This window comes from Macaca mulatta, chromosome 1, assembly GCF_049350105.2.
Source record: "Macaca mulatta isolate MMU2019108-1 chromosome 1, T2T-MMU8v2.0, whole genome shotgun sequence".
Taxonomy (NCBI): Eukaryota; Metazoa; Chordata; class Mammalia; order Primates; family Cercopithecidae; genus Macaca; species Macaca mulatta.
Genome location: NC_133406.1, coordinates 37685351 through 37704707, shown reverse-complemented (window position 1 = coordinate 37704707; position 19357 = coordinate 37685351). Strand labels below are relative to the sequence as shown.

The 19357-nt window shown below is 39.8% G+C and overlaps 1 protein-coding gene across 1 annotated transcript in view; it reads left to right on the top strand.

Annotated features, from left to right (window-relative positions):
* Nucleotides 1-6012, top strand: part of ACBD6 (acyl-CoA binding domain containing 6) — a 209313-nt gene extending 203301 nt beyond the window's left edge. The window contains 1 exon segment of the mRNA NM_001261348.2: nt 5712-6012. Within this exon segment, the coding sequence (NP_001248277.1) occupies nt 5712-5866 (155 nt within the window). The 3' untranslated portion in view covers nt 5867-6012.
* The last annotated feature ends 13345 nt before the right edge of the window (nt 6013-19357 follow it).

Below are 19357 nucleotides of genomic sequence, written 5' to 3'. Positions count from 1 at the left end.
AGTGCACGCCTTTAGTCCCAGCTACTTGGGAGGCTTGGGGAAGAGGATCACTTGGAGCCAGGAGTTCAAGGCTGCACTGCACTATGATCATGCTTGTGAATAGCCACTGCATTCTAGCCAGGGCAACATAACCTGACCCCATCTTAAAAAAACAAAAATAAAAAATAGAAAATCTTGATAGCCCTATATTTATTGAAGAGATTGAATTTGTAGCTAAAAAGTTTCCCACAACAAGATTTCCAGGCCTTGTTTACTTCCCTGGTGAATTCTACTGAGTGTTTAAGGATGAAATTGGCTGGGCACAGTGGCTCACGCCTGTAATCCCAGCACTCTGAGAGGCTGAGGCAGGTGGATCACCTGAGGTCAGGAGTTTGAGAATAGCCTGGCCAACGTGGCAAAACCCTGTCTCTACTAAAAATACAAAAATTAGCTGGGCGTGGTGGTGGGCACCTGTAATCTCAGCTACTTGGGAGGCTGAGGCAGGAGAATTGCTTGAACCTGAGAGGTAGAGTTTGCAGTGAGCCAAGATCATGCCATTTGCGCCACCGCACTCCAGCTTGGGCAACAGAGTGAGACTCTGTCTCAAAAATAAAAAATAAAAATAAAAAATCTACACACAAATGTTTCGAGAAAATAGAAGAAGAGGGAGCACTGCCCAACTCATTCTGTGAAGCCAGAATTACCCTGATAACCAAATCCAGACAAAGACCTTAGAGGAAAAGAAAACTACAGGCCAGTATTCCTTATGAACATTGATGCAAAAATGTTCAATAAGATGTTAGCAAATTGAACCTAGTAAATACAAAAAGATTAATAAATTTTGTGCAAGTGTGTTTATCCTAGGAATGCAAGGTTGGTTTGGCAGTTGGGAACCATAGTATTTCACCATATCAACAAATCAAAAAAACAAAACGTGATTAGATCAATTTATGTAGAAAAGGCTAACAAAATTCAACTTCCCTTCATGATTAAAACAACAACAAAAACTCACAGCAAAGTAGAAATAGGAAATAGTAAGGAATTTCTTTAGCCTGAGAAAATCGACAGTTAATATCATCCTTGATGATGAAAGGCTGAATGCTTTCCCTATAAGACTGTGGATGACAAAAATATCCACTCTCTCCACTTTGATCCAACATTGTATTGAAAGTTCTAGCAATGCATTAAGGCAAGTAAAAGAAACGAAAGCCATGTAGTTTTAAAAAGAAGAAATAAAACTTCCCTTTTTCATAGGTGATGTGTCCATCTGTGTATAAGACCCCAAGTATCTATTAAAAAAAAAAAACACTAGAATAAGTGAGTTCACCAAGTTCACAAGACATAAAATCAATATATATAAATGAAGAGTTTTCCTGTATTCTAGTAATGAACAATTGAAAATTAAAATTCAAAAACACTGAGGCTGGTATACAAATCTTAATTGTTTTTCTTTATGCTTACAGTAAATTGAATTTTTAAAAGATATTATTTGCAGTAGCCTCAAAAACATGAAATTCTTAGGGATACATCAAACAAAATAAGTGTAAGATTTGTATGCGTAGAATTCCTAATTATTATTGAAATTAAGGAAAATTTAAATGGAAAGAGATACCAATGTTCGTGGATCAAAAGACTCAGTATTGTTAAGCTGTCCATTCTTTCCAAATTGATCCATAGATTCAGCGGGGTCCCAATCAGAATCCCAGCAGGATCTTTGTAAAAACTTCTAAGTTGATTCTAAAATTTATATGGAAAAGCAAAGGACCTAGAATAATCAAAACAACTTTGAAAAAGAATAAAGTTGGAGGCCCCACACTGGTTTCAGGACTTAACTATAAAGTACAGAAATCAAGGCAATGTTGTATTGGTATAAGAACAGGTATATAGATCAAAGGAACATGATAAATAACCTAGAAATAGATCCAATCTAAATGGTCAGCTGATTTTTGACAAAAATGCCAACATAAAATTCAGCGGAGAGAAGAATAGCCTTTTCAATACATAGAGTTGTAACAATTGGACATCCAAATGCAAAACAAAACAAAAAGGTGAGCCTGAAGCCTACTCAAAAATTAACTGGGAAAGTAAGATCTTAGATGTATACATAAGAGGAATAATGATAAAGAACTAGAAGAATATTTTTGTGATCTTGGTGTAGGCAGTGTTTTCAGATGGAACACAAAAAGCGCAAACCATAAAAGAAAAATAAATTGCACTTTATCAAAATTAAAAACTTCCGCTTTTCAAGATACTCTTAAGAAAAATGACAAGTCACATGCTGGGAGAAAATATTTATAAAACATATATTTGAGAAAAAAAACTTTGTATCCACAACGTATAAAGACCTCTTACAAGAAAATGACAACCTTATTAATAAAGGAACAAAAGATTTGAACAGATAAATCACCAAAGACAGTTGGCAAATAAGCACATGAGAAGTGTTCATCATTAGACATTAGTACAAATTAGAAATCACAATGAAAAGCCACCATAGACCTAACTAGAATGGCTAAAAAATATTTTTAATAATAGTAAAGTGCTGGTAAGGCTGCAAAGCAACTGGAATTTATACTTATTGGTGTGAATGAAAACTTTAGAAAAGTTTGGTAGTTTCTTGGAAAGTTAAACATTGACTTGCCATATGACTCGACAGTTCTCCTATTTACCCACAAGATTACCCAAGTGTTCATAAGATCCCTGTTCATAATGCCAAAAATTGGAAGCAGCCCAGATGGCTGCATACATCCATACAGTAGAATACTACTCAGCAATCAAAAGGAAAGAACTGGTACTTGAAGCAGTGTGGATGGATCGCGAAAGCAACATGCTAAGTGAAAGAGACCAGATACAAAAGACTATGCTATATTATTTCTGTTTCTGGAAAAGACAAAACTATAGGGACAGAAATCAGATCAGTGCTTGCCAAATTATGCCACTCCACTCCTCATAAATTCCTGTGGATCACTTGATAAAACCCAAACTTCTTAGTGTGACCGATTCAAGGCCCTAGATAATTTGACTTCAATCCAACCTCTGTACTTTCAACTCTTTGTACTGCTTCCCTGAGCAAGCAGAGACAGTTCTAACAGCATACCTTGTCATGCCTCTGCTAGTGGTATTTTCACATTCTGCAATGCCTTTCCTTCTCAGGAATTTTGCTCGATCCTTCAAAGCTCATCTTACATCTTACTATGAATTTGTAGTGTTTTTGATCCTTCAGTCTCCTCCTTCCTCCCTGCCTTTGCAGTGTATGTATTTCTGCCACAGCACTTATTCATTCTTTTGTGTTGGAATTGCTTATTTACATATTTACAATCCATTCTCAAAAGCAGAAATCTTACCTGTATTCCTGACAGGACTGGTACAGTATGTGCTCAATAAAAGGGCTATAGGGCCGGGTGCAGTGGTGTATGCCTGTAATCCCAGCATTTTGGGAAGCCAAGGCGGGAGAATTGCCTGAACCCAGTAGTTTGAGACCAGCCTGGGCAACAAAGTGAGACTCCCAAAGTGAGAGCCAAGCATGGTAGCACATACCTATAGCTACAACTGCTCAGGAAGCTGAGGTGGGAGGATTTACTTGAGCCCGGAAGGTCAAGGCTGCAGGGAGCCATGATCTCGCCACTGCACTCCAGGTTGGGAGACAGAGCCAGACCCTGTCTCAAAAAAAAGTCTGTGAAATTCAGCTCCATACCCTTTATTTCTCTTAAAACAAACAAACAACAACAACAAAAAACCCCACACACTGTGTTGTGTGATAATCATGCTACACAAGAGTATATAAAATATATATGAAGAATTTAAACATAGCTTTTAAAAATTTACCCACTACTTAGCTTAAGAAATACAACATCACAAATATCTTTGAGCCTTCTGTGCATGCCTCTCAAATCATATGGCTTTCCCTAGTGGTAATCTTTGAGAGATTACAACTATCCAAAATTTTATATTAATGATTTCCTTTGTAGTTTCAGCACATATTTGTATGTCTGAATAATATTCTTTCGTTTTACCTGTTTTCAAAATTTTGTTTAAATGAAATCATATCGTATGTATTCTTCTCACTTGTTTTTTTCCCTTCAACATTATGTTTTGTATATAAACCCATGTTGTGTGAAGCTATAGTTCATTAGTTTCCAGTGTTCTATAGGATTTCATTGTACACGTGATTGATACTTTATTTACATGTTACCATTAATGAGCATTTGGGCTATTTACATTTGGGATCTATTGTGAACACTGCTGCTGTGTACATGCTTGCAGATATCTCCTGGAGAACATGTGCAAAAGTATATAACTAGAAGTAGAATTGCTGGGTTGGAGGGTATATGTGTGTTTAGGTTTAACCTGTAATGCTCTAGTGTTGTCTAAAGTAGCAACACCGGTGTACACTCTGACATCTAAAGGGGTTTCTTGCTCCATTCCGTATCAGTGCTTGGCATTGTCAAAGTTAATTTTCACCAATCTAGTGGGTATGAAATGGTATCTCCTGGTTTTTTGTTTGTTTGTTTGTTTGTTTGTTTATTTTTGAGACGGAGTCTCGCTCTGTCGCCCAGGCTGGAGTGCAGTGGCTGGATCTCGGCTCACTGCAAGCTCCGCCTCCCAGGTTTACGCCATTCTCCTGCCTCAGCCTCCCGAGTAGCTGGGACTACAGGCGCCCGCCACCACGCCTGGCTAGTTTTTTTTGTATTTTTTTTAGTAGAGACGGGGTTTCACCGTGTTAGCCAGGATGGTCTCGATCTCCTGACCTCGTGATCCGCCCGTCTCGGCCTCCCAAAGTGCTGGGATTACAGGCTTGAGCCACCGCGCCCGGCCGGTATCTCCTGGTTTTAATTTTCATTTCCCTGATAATGTGGAATGCTCATCTTTTTATATGTTTATTGCCATTTATGTTTCATCTGGTACCTCTTTTTGCCTTTAGTGAGTCCAGTTGTGTCAACACCATCTAATCATTAGGTCTTGATTTCCCCACTGATCTGCCAGCTTTGTCATGAATTAAGTTTTCATATGTGTGCAGAAGAATAGATCACCCTCTGTTCTAAGCTTCTGGTCTGTTTGTCCATTTTGGGGCAATACCATACCATATTTATAAGTCTTGATATCTCTACACCCTTTTTTCCCCTTCCTATACCTTGAACTTGAGCTTATCAGTGACACCTGTTGGTGCCCTTTTTTTTTTTTTTTTTTTTAATTTTTATTTTTTTTTTAGTTCCTGTAGAGGAATGGTCTGATTACTGGGCCAGCTTTCTTTTTTTTTTTTTAAATTTACAAATTGTAAAGTTCAGTTACTTACCCACTTATCCCCTCTTCAAAAACAAAACAAAACATTTTATTTGACATTTACAGTATTTTTAGCCTTTTGACATATCCTGCACATGTATCATTATTCTGAAATAAAGATCAAAGTAAAATAGATACTTAAATACTATTTTTTATTCTTTTCCTTAATCCCATTCTTAAAAGACTAGAGCCCAAAAGTCTCACAATTTAGAATACATATTTGTTTGTGTGTGTGTTTCTAGGCAACCAAAAAGGTAAATTTGATTTTCCTAAGGCTTGAAAATCTAGCATAATACCACAGTTCTCATTACCAGGCCTGATCATCCTTCAGCCACTGTAACATTGCTCATGGTTCAGTATTCCTTATTGCTCAGCACTTTCCTTTACTGCTGGAGTAGAGGAGTTTCTCTGTCTCGCGGTAAACTGGTTTTCGTATTTGTCGATTTTCCTTTCAGCCTCTGCCTGTGAGTTTCTGGATATTGTAGAGCTGCTGCTCCAGTCTGGTGCTGACCCCACTCTCCGAGACCAGGATGGCTGCCTGCCGGAGGAGGTGACAGGCTGCAAAACAGTTTCTTTGGTGCTGCAGCGGCACACAACTGGCAAGGCTTAATCAAAAGACTGGAAAACCACAGTCTGTAATAGCATAAGGCTTCCATTATGAAAGAAAACTACAAAAATAGTACTTCTTTTTCTGCCCATCTTTGGTATGTATTGGCTAATAAAATCAGTTCTGTGGAACTGGGATTTTGAAGCCTCAGCAATTCATTCTTCTTGCATACATTCTAGGCAGTACAGTTTTGGTGATGAACATGTGTACTGTGCATAATATAATCCAATTCTGCTGAGCATGCTCTGAAATTTATCACTGCTTTAGAGGGTGGGCAGAATAGGAGACAGATCATATTTCACAATATTAAACATGGCTGCTTTTCTAAAAAACATACAGAAGCAAATGTAACCATTAGGGAAAGTTTCATGAGATCCCAACATGGTAGAGATCAAATGATCTTTTGTCGCATTTTGTACACCTGGTCTGAATAGGCAGCTAAAATGTCTATTCTTTTGGCAGACAAAATTGGGAAGATAAGAAAGAAGAGGGGTGTTAAGAAAGAGAAAGCAAAGGAGAAAGCAGAGTTTTGTCACATAAGGGGTGTAAAAGTCAGAACAACCAGATTTACTGAAAATCTCAAAACCCTGGGGCATTTTAGAATAATACTTTGTTTTCACTCTAGGATTGAAACAGATTCTGGAGGATTCATCAGGGTTAGTTCAGATTCCTTAAACTCACCTTCACTAAACAGGAAAGGAATTTCTTTAGGGCTCTTTTAATTGACTATAATGACCATGTCATATGTAGCAGCAGTCTCTGTATGAAAAAAAAAAGCTTAGATCCAAACTGTTAGGTCTATTTGGATCTATCTAATATGTTATTGTGAAGTTACTTCTGGATACCAGAAGAGCTTTTGTTTTTTATTAAAAACATAGACAAGTATGCTATTATTTTAATTTAAAGGATAGACCAGTATGCCACTTTTTTTTTTTTTTTTTTTTTGAGACAGGGTCTCGCTCTGTCACCCAGGCTGAAGTGCAGTGGTGTTATCATGGTTCACTACAGCCTCAACCTCGTGGGCTCAAGGGATCCTCCCACCTCAGCCTCCTGTGTAGCTGAGATAGCTGGGACTACAGGTGCGTGCCACCATACCCCACTCATTTTTATATCTTTTGTACATATAGGGTCTCCCTATGTTGCTCAGGGTGGTCTCAAACTCCTGGCTGCAAGCAGTTTTCAGGCCTCTTAAAGTGCTGAGATTACAGGTGTGAGCCACTGCGCCCATCAAGCCACTCTTGAAACTGGCTCCCAACATTTTTCCCTGTAAGCTCCAAAAGCTCCATTGGAATTCACTGACTTTTACTATTATATAAGGAAAGTAAATAGTTGTCATAGTAAGAGAAATGAAATAAAAAATGAACTGAGATGCAAAGATAACCACTTAAAAGATAATTTTTCTAACAGGTATTACTATTAAAATGATGAGCAATAAACTTTCTTAGTATAGTTCTCAATGGTGAAGAAGATTTTCATTACCGTGAGCTAACCTGTTCTTTGGAACAAGCCTCTCTATAACAGAAATGAGGCATATTAGTGCTGTTTATTTTGTGATTTTTCTATCTTAACTTCTTATTTTCTGAGATATAAACCAAAATCATTCACCAAAATGATTCATTTTTGAAATAATTTGATTTGTGGAAGTGATATGCATATTAGTACATACTGAAATGCTGTAATTCTAGTAGAGCATTCTCTTCATTGTCTGTTCTTTCACCACAATCCTAGCTACACTGCAACCTGCTGTTTAGCTTACGTCTTTCACATTCCACACTAATTGAATGTGTTTTAAGAAACATATATTAGTTATAGTGAAGTCACCAGGATGATGCATGCAGTTTTTAATTGATATTACTTTGTGCATTTTTAAGACATTAGCAAATCAAAAACCATTTATTCATTTTTAATTTACAGGGTATTTGAGCAAGAAGCTATTAAGGAACTGCTTTTTTCATCTCTCTTTTGCAATTCAAACTTGGTATTTCTTAGACAAGTTTTTTATTACCTGTTTTGCACATCTGAAACTGTATAGATTTGTTTTTAAGCATAGAATATAACTTATCTTTTATTTTATTTTAAAGGTTTCAAATTTATATTCAAAACTGTCACTAAGGCCGGGCGCGGTGGCTCAAGCCTGTAATCCCAGCACTTTGGGAGGCCGAGACGGGCGGATCACGAGGTCAGGAGATCGAGACCATCCTGGCTAACACGGTGAAACCCCGTCTCTACTAAAAAATACAAAAAACTAGCCGGGCGAGGTGGCGGGCGCCTGTAGTCCCAGCTACTCGGGAGGCTGAGGCAGGAGAATGGCGTAAACCCGGGAGGCGGAGCTTGCAGTGAGCTGAGATCCGGCCACTGCACTCCAGCCTGGGCGGCAGAGCGAGACTCCGTCTCAAAAAAAAAAAAAAAAAAAAAAAAACTGTCACTAAAAACAGCCATCAACTTAACATTTTCAAATACATTCTAAAGCCAATTTCCAAAATCTCTGTTCTTTATTCATGAGTATCTGAATTTTCAGAAACCTTGCTATCATATAATAATCTATAGATCATCTCCCTGTGCCTTAAAACACTGTTCTAGGCCCATGGCCTTCCCTTTTCTCAGTATTATGTATATTTAGAATTAATTATATGATATCTCAAGATACTACATGAGATATCTTGAAAAGTCTCATAGAAAGTAGTGAATTACCAATCAGAAACTAACTAAATCTTTTAAACCTATTACAACTATGTTTCTAATAAAGATATAAGAAGTCAGCCAACTGGCCACATATTATCTCTTATTCTTGTCAGGTAGAAGGGTAACAACCAAAGTATAATATCTGGAATTGTATCTAGTATATCTTTTCTTAATGTTTCAGCATTTTCCAGCTAAAAGGTTGCTATAATCCAGTGAACCTTTCTATTAAATAGGTATTTCTTAGCTTCCTGCCAGGTTTAACTACTTGGCTATGGGTTATTATTCCATGTACACTACAGCATCTCTGAGATTAATGAATAATGTGTGTGACTGTAGCAGAGCTGAGCTTGGGTTGCAGAAGAGTTTAGCGTCCAGACAAATATATGCTTCAGTTGAACATGAAAGCTTTTATCAAACTTCAAGCCCTTAAAAATTCCCCTTCATAAATAAATATTTATCATAGAATAAGTATGTAACACATCAGCTACAATTTAGTAATGAAAATATTGAGTTTAAATATTTATGAGTGAATTTCAAATCCCAGTTCCTAAGGTGATTTGAGTCAAATGTTTTCATCATAGTTACAATATTATATTTGATCAGTTCTGAGATGCACCTATTTTCACTTTTTTTTTTTTGAGACAAGGTCTCACTCTGTCGCCCTGGCTGGAGTGCAGTTCACATTTAAACATATCCAGAATTGGATGGCTTTTATAAACAATGACATATTGTAGTTCAATTGCCAGCATTTTTTTCTTAGTGATACATAAACTTATGTTTCTTACAATTAGTTATATCTTAGCTTCAATGAAATAACAACAGTTACACCGTTTTTTGGGTTTTTTCGTATTTTTGAGTCAGGGTCTCACTCTTGTCATCCAGGCTGGAGTGCAGTGGCACCATTATAGCTCACTGCAGCCTTGACTTCCCTGGCTCAAGCAGTCCTCCCACCACAGCCTCCCAAGTAGCTGGGACCACAGGTGCATACCACGAGGCTCAACTAATTTCTTTTTTTCTTTTGTAGTGACAGTCTCCCTATATTGCCCAGGCTGATCTAGAACTCCTGGTCTTAGATGATCTGCCTGGCTCGACCTCCCAAAGTGCTGGGATTACAGGCAAGAGCTACCATGCTTGGGCACATGATCTTACTTATTCAAAATCAGGGTGATTATCCAAGCCTTTCCTATCAAGTCCAAAAGTTTCTCAGAACTATGTTATCAGGATAAGCAAAAGCAAAAACAAAACCAGCCATATGCAAAGGTGCATTATCAGGCCTCTTGGTGGATTTTGTATATACACATTGAGCTTTCGTTTTATACCATAAAGACCTTAATGTTGGCCAGGCTCGGTGGCTCATGCCTATAATTCCAGCACTTTGAGAGGCTGAGGCAGGTGGATCACCTGAGATCGGGAGCTTGAGGCCAGCCTGACCAACATATAGTGAAACCCCATCTCTACCAGAAAATACAACAACTAGCTGGGCGTGATGGCGCATGCCTGTAGTCCCAGCTACTTGGGAAGCTAAGGCAGAAGAATCACTTGAACTAGGGAGGCGGAGGTCACAATGAGCCAAGATCGCGCCACTGCACTCCAGCCTGGATAACAGAGTAAGACTCCGTCTCTTAAAAAAAAAAAAAAAACTTAATGCCGTCTTTCATAATCATGTGATTTGGAAAGTTGTTATTATTATTGGAACTTTACCTTGAGTATCTTTAATTACTTTAGTAATCATTCACAGTTTCTTCACCAGAGAGATGTTGGATTAAAGTATAGTGATTATCAGACTCAAGAAAAAATATGCTTCCTTCTTATGCTTGTCAGCCAGTGTTTATTATGTACCAAGTATGGTCAGTTTTCAAATATGCATTAATTGGTGTTACTCTAGAGGACTGAACAGGTAAAGCTATTTAACCTAATCTTTATTCACTTGTCCTTGAAATATTCCTGTCATGATTTTCGTATGGATCACTTCGCATGAATCACGTATAGTTATTGGGAATTCACGGCTTATTTCTTAGTCCAGGGAGACTATTCCTTATCCAAAATGCTTGATTTCTGGGTATTTTGGTGTTTTTATTTTTTAATTTTGAAATGTTTGCGTTATATACATACCAGTTGAACATCCCTAATCCAAAAGACCAAAATCCAAAATGCTTCAATGAGAATTTCCTTTGACATGTAGTTTTGGGTTTGAGAGCATTTATGATTTCGATTTTGAGATTGGGGATACATGACCTATATTTTGCTTTTATACTTGAATTCTTCAAGATTTTCTTTCGTGTGTTTTGTTGTATCACTTTTTCTTAGCACAATTATAAAACAAGTGTAATTATTTCACATTTTTCACTGGTAATTATTTCACATTTTTCACTGGTAATTATTTCACATTTTTCACTGTCTTATGGGATGTATGTACTGGAATCACTTCTGGGGACACTGTTCCTTCCTTTGTATTCCTGGTCCTAAAAACCAGGTCAGAGTGTTCACAAGTTACAGACCGGTTTCTATGCATGACAGAATCTTTTGCTGATTTTATTCCTAAACAATAGAACACCGAAGTTTAAAACCAGGTGAGAAAACCAGGGGAGGAGCTGCCCGACTTGTCTCATGGTGGAGCTCTAGGCAATCAGGGTGGGTTTCTCTCAGAGGTGGGAAAGTCACCATTTGAACCTAATGCTGCTGGATGCAGTGGCTGAACATGTGGGACTGTGAGGGCATTAAGGAGTCGACAGGTGACTTCCAACGGACTATGCTAAGCAGCAGCCACAAATTCATCATCGGCACTACAGGAGGATTTATTTTTCCTCTCACTTGTGTAGCAATCCCGGTTTCCATTTTAATATTTAGAAGGTAAGTTCAGTTGATGGACACTTTGTATAATAAAAGGCTCCTTTAAAGTACATGCTCATGCACACATACAAGATAAAAAGTGGCACTCCCAGTGCCCATGGCTTTCATGGAGTACATTTGTGGAGCCCAAAGCTTAGTCCTGGATATGTTTATAGCACTTTAGCTCCGTTTGTGAGTTTGGAACCCTTCCAAAAAAAAAAAAATAGAAAGACACATATTATTGTTTATAATCTGCTTTATTCCACCAAACCTTGACTGAACAGACTTGTGGATTGCTGTTTAAATCCCTCAGTGCCTTTAACTACCGATACAGAAAGTGGTTAATGCGCATTCTAAATGAAGCTTGGCATCCACTCCAGGGAATCACTTTAATTGAGGAGCATTAAATGTTAAAATGATTTTTTTTAAAGCCAGCACACGCATACTGAGTATAGAAGTTCTGGCCCACCAGTAATATAGTTTCTTGGTTATTGTATTTCTCCAGCTTTAAGCCCTGCAGTTGACAGGTGTCGAAAAAGTGACTTTCAATTCCCTGGGTCACTATCTGCAGGCAGCTGGCCAGTGAGGAGGCACCCTTCAAGGATTCCACTTCAGAGTAGGGGAGGGAGCTGTCAACTTTATGGATGTTTGTTTTTCTGAAATAATAAACTAGTCCCAGGTGACTAAAATATGAGATTTAACCCCAAAGTCCTTGCCTGGGCTCTCCATTGCTGTGCAGAAGCCATCTGTTGAAATCTGTTTACCATTTTAATGGTCTCACTTTTTTTTAACTGCTTGTTTCCAACTCCAAGTGTGTGCCAAGACCACTTTTTTTGGGTCTATATTTTATCTTTCAGAAAGTAATTCCCAGCCTTTCCCAAATCCCCAGCCCCTCCCAACCAACAGGAGATCCTGGTCCAGGGTTGGCAAGCAATAGAAAGATAAATCATTAAATTTTTTTAAAAAGCCTCTCCTACAATTCTAGAGGCAGCTCAGCCTCTCTGAGCCTTGTGAGCTCTGACCAGTTCAGGGACACCCTGTAACTTGCCCAATTTAGTTACAGAATAACATACCAGTTTGTGTGTAAATTCAATTTTTGTGTTTTTGGAGATGGCCAACGGAAAAATCACCAAAAAGAAAGGGTTCTAAAGGAAAATCCTGAAATCACAATGGCAAAAATGACAGATGAAAATGAATTAAAAGATGGAAAGAGACAGATGTTACATGCAAAAGCTCATGCCTGCTTTCTCTGAAAGGATGTGATATACTCTCCCCGGGCAGGAGCTGATCATTTAAAAGAACTTTATTTAATAGTTTTGGATGGTTTATTTTTATTACTCCTTTTAGAAGGATGATAATAAAATTTCCCTTTTCCTAATGATCTGGCCCCATTTTATAAACATCGATTTTTTTTTTCTCCCTTCTAACTCAGTACTTCTCCACAGTAGTGACTGAACTATTTACTTCCCTGTGGCAGTCATGAGCCAAATAATCATCCATACTGAGCTTGATGAGTGCTCCCTGCACAGCCAGGCAAAGGGACTTTATGAAGAAAGGCACCAGGAATTCTGAATGATAAAAATGAAATACCATTCTTCTAAGCAAGTGTGGCAAAGGACACGCTTTCAGACTGTAAGGGACAATTTTTAAACTGTGTCTCACATATCAAATCTAAGGAAATACATACAGATACATTGAGGATCACCTCTCAAGATGTTACTTCCAGTTTAGCCATCGGTTAAAATGTGCAACACACTGATTTGCCTTTCATTTCTTTTTTTCCTTTTGTGATTTTAGTTGAGTAGAATCCTGGGCCCAAGGGGAAAGGACAGGAAAACAATAGAACACTGACTGCACAGCTTCCATTTGTACTCCTGAGTACTCTCATTTGTACTCTTGCTTACTTCTTTCTGGCTAGTGATATCTTTCCTTTATTCTTTAAGCAGCTGTCTTTTTGGAAAACCACTGTCAGAAAGAAAAAAAAGAAAATCAGACTGCTCAGGAGCCGGTCTCCAGTGACCCAGTCAAAATAAGGGGGTTGTTGTGGGGGGGACCAGATCTTCTCTCCTTTGTGAGCTGCACACATTTTATAATCCCGAAAAGTTATTACTAGGTTAGCATTGTGGCGGAAGCTGTGTACACTACAGGATAAAGTGAAAGCGGTCCAATAAACCTGCTATACTCAAAACAGTTGATAGTATATTGAAAACAAAGATGCAACATAGGCTGGTGATGAGGGGCTGAGAATGGAAGACAAGTTAGGCTACCCAAAAACATGGTATATACTGCATAAACTAGCCAAAATTCTCATGCCCATTACCAGTGCCTCAGGAATGAGTAACCAAGTTTAGTAGCAACAGAGCCTTTCCTAGCCACATTGTGAATTTCCCTAACCACCACCTGAGACTGGGCTAGTGAAGAAAAAAAGACCTTATGTACAGCACCTTCTGTATTCCCCTACCAATATCTTCACTCCCATTTGAACTTCTCATCTTCTCCACCCTTTCTTGATATATAACCCAGTAAGATCTCTTGCCTTTCTCAGCCTAATAAAGCACTTACCATGGGAGATGATTTTGGCAAAGGATCATGACTCTCCTTGATAGCAGAGCTTTGGGTCTCCACTAAAAGACCTTTAATCCCTCCAAGAATCTCACTGGGCATTCTGCCTGGGAGGTACTAACTTTCCAGTTTAAGTGGGTAGACTTTAGGGCGCAAAGCAATTCTAGAACTTAGGTTAAGTCCCAACAACCCGGTGGCAGCATTAGAGAACTCAGAGGTCCGGAGCCCAACCTCCTGCTTTGTACCTAAGTAAATTATTCTATGTAATGCTTTTTGTTTTGTTTTGTTTTCAAGTTTTCTCTGTCCAGGAAAGGAGAAAAAACAAAGGGGGAGGGGGAAATGCCACACACACAGTAAGGTGGCAGAGAAGTTGGCACTGCCACTGTCTAAGGAGTCAGAATATTTCACCAAGTATTCCAGGATAACTAGTAGCTAAACATGTGATGAATGAGATTTCCTTGCCCACTCTCCCTAATGAGACTCTATCAGCACCGTCCAATAGAGCCATCTGCAATGATAGAACTGTTTTATATCAGTGTTGTCCAAATACAGTAACTATTGAGCACCTAAAATGTGTGTAGTGTAAGGGACTAAACTTTTAGTTTTATTTAATACTAATTTAAATTTAAATAGCCACGTGTGGCTAGTAGCTACCATATTGGACAATGCCGCTGCTTTGGATCTTGTCTTCAGCCAAATAAAACTAATGACTAATGGGGAAAAGAAGCGCACTGTAGTTTTTCCACAGTGGAATCCCAGCTGTAAAGAAACGCTATGACTTTTTTTTTTTTAATGTAATGAAAAAGTCTGTTGCTTTTTCCAGTCCAGCTAAACTTAGGGTCTGCACACTAATGAAGCCTCCTGAAGAGAAAAAAACCGAAATGGAGATTCTCCTAGAAAATGTTTGTCCAGGAGCCCTGATGACTCTGATGAGGTGTTTCTGTCCCTCTATAAATATAGACACTTGCATATACTTTCTCTAGAAAGAAAAAGTGTATGCATGTGAAGGACTTTTAAAATGCTACTGGACAGACTGGGCACAGTGGCTCACACCTGTAATTCCAGCACTTTAGGAGGCCCAGGTGGGCAGATCACTTGGGGTCAGGAGTTCGAGACCAGCCTGGCCAACATGGCAAAACCCCATCTCTACTAAAAACACAAAAAATTAGCCGGGCATGGTGGCACATGCCTATAATCCCACCTACTCTGGAGGCTGAGGCACGAAAATCACTTGAACCCAGGAGTTTCAGGCTGCAGTGAGCTATAAATCCCACCACTGCACTCCAGCCTGGGCAACAGAGCAAGACCCTGTCTCAAATTAAAAATAAAATGCCACTGAACAAACAGGAACTACAAGTTATATGGTCAACATTTGTACTGCTCATTGCCTAAGTCTAGGGGCAGAGGATTGTGCCCAGGTAATGACTATTAGAAAAACCAGGGAACTTCCTCTAATCAATCCTTTATTGAGTGGTTCTAGTTCTGGCATTCAGAGTTGTGTATTTGGTTTCAGTTTTTATTCTATTTACATCAAGAGAAAAAGCTTCCAGCAAACCAAATGAAAAGCAAGACACACCAGCATCTAAAGAATTTCCATATTTATTTTACATAATTTTACCATACACATCTCATGCCAACACACAGGAGGCATATACAAACAAACGCACCAGCTTCTGTTTTCCAAAGTCACATGGCAATAAATAAGGATGGGTGGGTCCTTTTTTTTTCTTTTTTTTTTTCTTTTTTTTTTTTTTTCCGGGAAACAAGACTTCATTTCTTTTTAACTGTACAAAATTTACATTGTGAAGGATGAGGGCAGCGATCCAGAGCTGAGGGATCTGGGGTTTGAGGTCTGATTGCAAGCTCAGAGCAACTTCTGGAATCCCGCAGCCCTGAACCTGCTTGTTTGGCCGAACACAGTCCTCAAGGGGGAAAGTTGGTGTGATTCTTGCCTCTCGGTGGGCAACAGATGAGAGTGGGGCTGTCCTTCCTCTGTTCACCTGTGCTCTGCCTCCCTAAGCAAAGGATTGCTTGGTGCACCTCCCAAACCTGCAGCTGTCTCCTCACCAGAGCTAGCAGCATGAAACTGTGCTTTTAGTGTGGTCCTACCAAGCAGAGTGTGGATGGGATGACTTTGCTGAGCTCTCTCTTTTTGGCTCCAGTCACTCACTGTGTTTAGAGCAGTTGGAGCAACTACTGCAAAAAGGGCCAATTGACCAATCCAAGAAAGAGAGAGCCAGTGATGTGCTTTTTATTTAGCTTTCAGCATGCCCAGAGCCCTTCAGCAGCAGGCAATAAAACAAAACTCATTTCCGCTTAATTGAATTTTTCTTCATCTCACAGCTTCCAATTTTTAAAGTGCAATGTTTAAAAATGAGCCTCCTCAGGCCTTCCAGACCCTGCTGGCTGGGGAGGTATGGTAATTATTCTCATGGTTATAACCAAGTTGTCAGTCGTGGCATGTGGGAGTGGAGGTGCAGAGAGTGGGCTGTCATACAACACACAGCCTTTGCTCGTCAGAAGCCTTGAGCCCCCTCCTGTAAAGAGGCAGTTGGAAATCACCAGCTTGAGCTTCAGAGATAGAAATGTCTTTTGTTTTACAGATTTCTTACACTTCCTTGCAAAGTGAGCTTAATGATGAAGATCTAATGGCCCAATTATCTTACTAGGTTTCATGTTTTATACTGGCCCCCCAAAAGTTTAAGGACACTGCCAAATGCTTTTCTTGTGTCTTAATTTTTTCCTCTTTCCCTGATGTTTCACAGTACTCATTTGCAGGAACAATGTTAGCAATATGATAGTTGATCTTTGTTTTACATTATATTCATAACTGTCAGATGAGACAAGAAAGAGAAAGCACAAAGACTGACAGGAATTTGCCTGAGGTTGCACAGCAAGTCCTTGAAGGGCCAAGAACCTGACTCCCAACACTGATTTACCCATCGGGCCAACTTCTTAGCCTTTAAATCTGGTATTTCCTCCATGGTTTCATTACGTTCCAACAAACAGAGATTCCTCCATAGCCCCTCAGTTTCCATTTTGCTTATACCAGTTACCACTGGAACTTGGGGTTTTAACTAATTTGCTCCTGGATTCAAGAGCTTCCTGCTCTAAAGTTGGCCAGGCAAGCACTGCAGATAATGATAGCCTCTAGAAGGTCTCATTTCATTTGTAAAATTCATCCATGTCATTTTAGCAAGGGGGGAAACAGCTATCATGTAGCACCTTATACCCCATAATAGGCTTCCAGGCAATAGAGGAGTGCCTCTAAGAGAAGCTAAAGGTAATGAATGCCCAGCTCTTCTCCATTTCCAAACCCCAGAAGAGTCTTGTCTTGCAATGGCTCATTAGTGGCACCAGCCCATCCATAATGCTAACCCCACCTGCAGGAAGATCCATTTAAAATCTTAGACCTACTGTGGCTGTGCTTCTAAACAGGCAGCAATGTTTGCTGCTTTCTGGGGAGGTGGCTCTGGAAAACAAAGCTCTCCTGGTTTTGAGACCAGTGCTCTTAAGGGGTTTTCCAGCTACCCAGCCGTACTGACGCCAAAGAACTATTGACCTCGTCAACTGTTCATTGAGTTCCTCAAGAGATTTATTATGTTAGTATAATGAAGAAGGCCTCTACTTCCACTACTGAACTGGGAATTAGTATGATTAACTTACAGAAACAAAAACTGATCAACTTACAGTGATCTTAAACAGTGCTACACAGAGGAGGATGCCCCCCACCTTTAAAGAGCGTGCTCTCCCCCACACTATACTCACCAAAAACATCAAGGGCCTCTGAAATCCCATGAGTTGCTAAACCAAATAGTCAACTTGCAACAGTGATCTGGGTGGGCAGCTTTTCAACTGGTTCATTGCCCTGCAGAGCCTTTTCTCCTGTGTACTTTAAGCAGCCATCCTCCAAAAAGACGACTGCATATTCCTTTCCTCACATGGCATTTATGTCTTCCTACCCACCCCAATGTTCACGATTGGAGAATTCCCAATAGCACAGAACTGGCAAGGCTTAACACACCATCATCCATAAACATGGAACCTCAAGAGAAGTGTCTATGTTTGCAGACTCCTCAAGCAAAAATCATGACCACTGCAGCACTACCAAAAAACAAGGGTACACCATAAAATTGGTCAGAGAAGAGGTGGCCTGAAGGCTGATCCTGGAATTTACTGTTTTAAAGAAGCTTAATTGAATTTAGTTTAGTCCTGGAAAGGGGCTTTCAAAAGATGCAGCAGCCCAAGAGGAACTGTGTATTCTTCCTTTAGTCTGCCTATGACATGCCTAAATCTTTGCAGTTCTCAAAAGGTGACCAACTATTCTTAGAAGGAAGGGTCCTTAGGGTCTCTGGCCCCATCACTTCATGTGATAGAAAGGCAATGCCTTCTCACCCTTTCCTACTCTGCTGATCTCATTTAAGAGAATGGGAGGCCAGAAGAAGCAAACCACAGCTTCCCAGAGGGACGGCAATACATTCCAGCTGGCTAAATTCCAGTTTGCACATGGAGAGCTTCCTGATGGCAGATGGGTGCACAAAGTGGGTGGGAGCTACAGCACCATTCAGGACAGCGTTTCCCACAGCAGTGCAGTCTGTCACAGGAGTGGCAACTCGTAAAGCGGCGGTTGGCCTTGCCCTGGCCTCAGGCCTAGTGATGTGCTACTGCAAACCTGCACAACAGGGAATCCCTGCACCACCACTGGCCAGAGAGCTCTGGCTTTCTGACCATGGGACTGCAGCCCAAGGCATGGCAGGTGTCCAGCCAGCAATCCAGAGAGATGCAGCCCAAGGACCACTTAGAACCCATTGGACAATTTTAGGGCTGCTCCCTAAATTATTCTTCCCAAACAAGGTAGGCCAAAAAAAAATTGCTGGTTCCTGGAAATGACCAAAACTGTCCTCCAATTGAGTCAGCTAGGACAGCAGAGAAAGCTTTCATTATTAAGGGGGCAGAGGGGTAGACTTGCAAGCTCATCTAAACCAACTCCTTCAAAACAGACTCCAAATATTTCACCCTACAAGGGATGGGGAACTCTGGAAGACTGGCATCAGCCGATATGGTCGAACAGACTGCAGGTTTGGAATCCAAATGTGTCTATAACTGTTCACTGATTGTCATTCTGTTCTCCCCACATTTTAGTTTTGCTCATTCTGTGGCCCACAGCCTGTCTTGTGGAATAAATGATACAAGGAATTGAAGAAGGCACACTGCACCAAGGGGACTCATCAGGCAGTCTGCAGCAGTGGTCCAGGGCTACTCAGCTCAGCCTCAGTCATCTGCAATGAAAACCACCTCTTGCTATCAGAGTCAATTATATAGATGGGACTTAAAAACCAAAACAAACTCATATTCTCTGGTTTGTAGGAAAGAATATCTTCAGAGCAAACAAAAAAAAAAAAAAAAAGGAGGAGGCATATT